The sequence below is a fragment of the Zea mays genome, chromosome 3 (genome assembly GCF_902167145.1).
Source record: "Zea mays cultivar B73 chromosome 3, Zm-B73-REFERENCE-NAM-5.0, whole genome shotgun sequence".
NCBI lineage: Eukaryota > Viridiplantae > Streptophyta > Magnoliopsida > Poales > Poaceae > Zea > Zea mays.
In genome coordinates, this window is record NC_050098.1 from 149,880,913 (window position 1) to 149,885,465 (window position 4,553).

Genomic DNA, 4,553 nt, shown 5'->3' on the forward strand with positions numbered 1-4,553 from the left:
GCGAGGTGGACTAGACGAGCAGGTTCCATCGAGCAACTCCGCGAGGCAGACCCGCCAACTAGGTCCTGCCGAGCAACTCTACGAGGCGAGAGGCCCACAACGGCAGCAAGCACACCTATGGGCCTCACCGTCGTGCCCTCCTGTCGCGCGCACGATAGGAGCACACCCGTACTTGGATGACACGGAGGCAAGGTAGACACTGTTACCCCACGCCAACCACAGTAGGACACGTCACCACATACACCATCTCGAATGACGCCACAGTACGTCGGAGGGATGACGAAGGGTCTCAGGCAACAGAACGGGGTGTCGCTACGTACGACCCTCATTATCCTCTGACTCTGCCCCATAGGTCCCACCAGGCGTCGCTATAGGGAGCCTTAGCACCAGAGTAGCTACAGTGACCCATATACCGACTAGATGGAGCGATCCGCCATACCAGGTGTACGACCACGTACGAACCAGGAGACGACGTTAGAAAAGCTATGACAACGAAACTCCCATAAATAATAGGTCACACACTCCTTTGGACGACAAGTCCCATGTAAGAACCCCTGAACTATAAAATGGAGAGGGACATACAACCAAGGGTGGTAGGGGCATTCATCTAGAGTTCTCCACTCCCGCATTCCCACACTTGCACCTGTTGTAACACGTTCTCAGTGAATACTACGATCAACACTACACTGGACTAGGATGCAAAACTGAACCAGTATAAAACTTCTGTTACTACACTGGACTAGGGTGCAAAACTGAACCAGTATAAAACCTCTGTTGGAATCTCTTGATTCACCATTCGGAGTGGGTCCACGCTAGTCTCCCCCACCGAACACAAACTCTATTGTGTCCCCGGTTTTCAAAAGCACGATAAATCTTATATGCAATGGAAGCTCCCTCTATACATTAATTACATTATTTCTTTACGATATTAATCATGTTGGAACCCCGTAACATAATAGGAAAAATCCCATAAATGTCATCGTATTTTATTCTCATCTTTTGTGTGGACATTTAGGGGATAATTTTTGTGTGTATAACATGTGAGTCCAGTAGCAGAAATATAGTATGTTGGGTGATATCGTTTTGCTTCACATACATTGTGCACTCAACTGCAATCTACATATTTATCACGTGCACAACAGAGTAATACAGTATAGTTTTCGAAAACATAGAGCAAAACAATTGTTTTATAGTTTAAAATTTAAATAAAAAACGGAGCAAAGCAGTATAGTTTAGAAGCAAAACAATTGCTACTAATAAGACTTCACAAACATTTGAATCACACAAGCTATCCTAATCTGGTCACATGGATCATTGTCTTCTTATAATATAATTATTTAACTATTTTGTACAGAACTTCATTATATATTAAAGATGTGACATTCGTTTCTATACCAGGAGTCATCATATGTGTAAAACTTGATCCTAGCACACATTTGATTTGTGTCCCGTTTTGGCTCTTAATTCCGGGTGCGACATCAAGTCACCCTCCAACCCTAGCTTCATTTAGAACAGTTGTAAAACAGGCTGAAAAGGGGTGTTTGTTTGAGATTATAATTTGCCCAGATTATATAATTCAACAACTTTTGAACTAACTAAGAGTTAGTAGTTCAAAAGTTGTTGGATTATATAATCTGGACAGATTATAATTCTAAACAAATACCCCTTATAAGACAGCCTTATAAAACAAGAACATCTTGTTACCATCTGAAACTATTTTGTCAACACAAATTGACACGCAACACAAAACCCGTGCAGAATAGTTGGGCAACAACACAGATTCTTCGATTGTGGGACAAAATTCGATGATGACGGACAAGGCACAGCAAGCAAGGACCAGACTAGTTAACAGGATTAGTATCATGTCAACGGCGAGTGATTCCATATGGTTACAAGTTTGCGTTGTAGAATTGGTTCCACGCCTCATTTGTCCCCATAGTAATCAACACAGATGCCGATTGCATCCCCTGTGATTAGCAATAACTAAAATAGTGCACCAACAGTGAGGTACATACAGCTTCATAGCTGCAACAGTCGTGCAGACAGCAGCTGCATTTCTGTGCTGAATCTAAAACAGTGATGAGAAACTAGACTATGTACAACGAGGCGAAAAGCTGCCATGATACAAGGCCACGCTCAAGCTCTTCACAGTGGAAGATTATTTTGTGGCCCAAAGGGCTGCAGTGTTTTTAGCAGCACCATATAGCACTAGGCGGCGGCTTAAGTCACTCATTCACCTGTGGCCCAACCTCCTCGGGCACTACAGGCTCTGGCGATTTTCTCAGCCCCAACCTCTGCAGGTGCTTCAGGTGCTTCTCTGCAGCTGCCTTGTCTGCAGCTTCTCGCTTCTGCGCCCTCTTCGCCCGCCTTCCAGCGACATCCTTGGATACAGACCCCGATCCTGACCCCGAACCAGACACTGACACCGACGCCGAAGAGGATGCGGCTTTCTCTTTCTTCTTCGGAGTCCTGGATGGACCAGCAGCCACATCAGTATTCACTGGCCTCGCCTCTTTCCTGCCTCCCCTGATGTACCCATTGTCACCCCATCTCCTGTTACCAATACGGATGCTTGGGGACCTGTTCATGTAATAAGATTCCTCGTCAAGATCATCTTCGTCATCATCGTATTGGTACTGCTGGTGGAGAAACTCTTCTTCTTCCAGAGCCTCCTCGTGAGCCTCTACGATCAGAGGTTCAAACCAAGCTGCCCTCAGAAGGAGGCAAACACTCTCCTCAAACAGGTAGTCATGTAGGCTGAAGAAAAGAAACAAGCATCAAGCTCACATTCTACCTGAAAATTTTCAGCCACCCTCCCACCATTTCAGATGAACAAGGGGTTACCAGCCGTCGAGAGAGCGGTGCACGCTGAGGAATTCGAATGGATGCTTGCACTGTGGGCAGAGAGGGTTCTCCTTGTAGGATGCCCACCTCAAAATACAGGTCACACTGCATCCAAGAAATGGATTTCAAATATAGTGAACACCAGCTTTTAGTAAAAGAATCGTTACCAGATATAAAAGAGGTAAACCTAAAAACAGAAAAACACTGCTGCAGTTGTTCGGACTGCTGCAGCTGCAATTTATAGAGACAAAATACTGTATAAGCTGCAGCAAACAAAGCATCAGCTGTCATGGATACATCAAGGTGTATGCTGCTTGCTACCTCACACGGATGCGACAGTCAAACCCTATAATTCAATTTAGAGCTGAAAACCAAAAGGGTTGGTGTAACAAGTCAACAACCATTGGGTGTGCAATGTGGTTGGTTGGGCAAAGGGCGAGATGCACATGGCAACTGTGCGAAAGGATAAGTTCGAATTAATTACTAGTACAAGGAAAACACATGAGAGTGCTCCAGAATAAGCTCGCTGATGCTGGTGCCCTCTATTCCTTAGGTCTAAAATGATTGAATCAAACTACTCCATGTGTAAAGGCAATCAAAAGAAAATCAGCCTGCGAATCATAAGGTCAGGGCGTCAGGCTATCCTAGCACATGTGCAGGATGTTCTAAGAATTAGATGTGTAAGACTACAGCAAAGCACTTTTTTTTGGGGGGGGGGGGGGGGGGGGGGGGGGGGGGTGAAAGGTGCCATGTAGTCTCCCAAATCTAGGGATTAGATTGCTATTAGAGGTGGGGAATAACAAACAACCTAGACAAAGAATCGTAATTCCACCGCGCATCAAAGTACGTTATGCTGTAATCATCTGGAGAAAGGGGTAAGGGATATCAGCGAACCAGTAGGCGTGGTCGCAACCCTTGACGAGGGCCGTCTCCTGGAGCGCTATCCTGTCGAGGCAGATGGCGCACACCCCGCAATCCGCCGCCACCCGGTCGCCGCTGCCTGTAGCCACCGCGCCCACCGCCACCTGGCACAGGAGGAAAGGAAAAACGGACGATATGAGATCGAGCGCCGCACCGCGCGAGCAGATCGGGCGGATCCAACCAGGACCGGCAGGCAGGGGAGGAGCCACCCACCTCGCCGACGGAGACGCAGGTGCGGGCGGCGATCGGAACCTCGGAGGAGGAAGAGGAGGACGCGGCGGCGGCGGCGGCGGCCATGGCGGTGGGGATCGGGGAGGGAGGCGAGCGGACGAGGGGTCGGTCGGTGTCGGGGAGGGAGGAGCGGATGTGAGGGCAGGAAGGGGCGCCTTCGCGAACGAACGAGCGCGTCCGGAGAAAAAAGTGTGTGTGTGAGAGAGAGAGGCCGACCGGACGGATCTTCACGTAAGATGCCGCCCGTTTATTCGCTCCGGCTCCGCCCTCCGACACGCGTGAGATGCCGCCCACCGAGATTTTGTTTAGTTTTTAAGTTTTGTTAAAAACTGTTTTAAAAGTAGTAGTAGTAGTAAAAGAGTAAATTTTATATAAAAAAACTAACATGATCGACCGTGTTTTAATCTTTGTAACCTGGTCAAACAAACAGCAGCGATGTAGCAGTCTGTGTGTCTCGTACAGACAGGTACAGTTGCGTACCAAATGACTCGGGCCGGGGCGGCGAGGCCACAGGCCCAACGGACTATGCGTTGCAGCAGTCGTGTCCGTGTGATGCG

At 47.9% G+C, this 4,553-nt stretch overlaps 1 protein-coding gene across 1 annotated transcript; it reads right to left on the reverse strand.

Moving 5' to 3' along the window:
* Nucleotides 1-1,707: 1,707 nt before the first annotated feature.
* LOC100282180 (uncharacterized) lies at nt 1,708-4,217 on the reverse strand. The gene is made up of 4 exons (NM_001155092.2): nt 3,979-4,217; nt 3,739-3,869; nt 2,845-2,949; nt 1,708-2,757 (listed from the first exon to the last, which is right to left on the reverse strand). Exons 1-4 carry the CDS (start codon nt 4,060-4,062, stop codon nt 2,226-2,228), a joined length of 852 nt encoding a protein of 283 aa, NP_001148564.1. The 5' UTR covers nt 4,063-4,217; the 3' UTR covers nt 1,708-2,225.
* Nucleotides 4,218-4,553: the final 336 nt, after the last annotated feature.

Coding starts and splice junctions, on each gene's coding strand:
- LOC100282180 (NM_001155092.2), bottom strand. CDS start 4,062: ATGGCCGCCGCCGCCGCCGCCGCGTCCTCCTCTTCCTCCTCCGAGGTT. Junction 3,870..3,978: donor CCTGCGTCTCCGTCGGCGAG/GTGGGTGGCTCC, acceptor CTCCTGTGCCAG/GTGGCGGTGGGCGCGGTGGC. Junction 2,758..2,844: donor CACCGCTCTCTCGACGGCTG/GTAACCCCTTGT, acceptor TCTTTTCTTCAG/CCTACATGACTACCTGTTTG.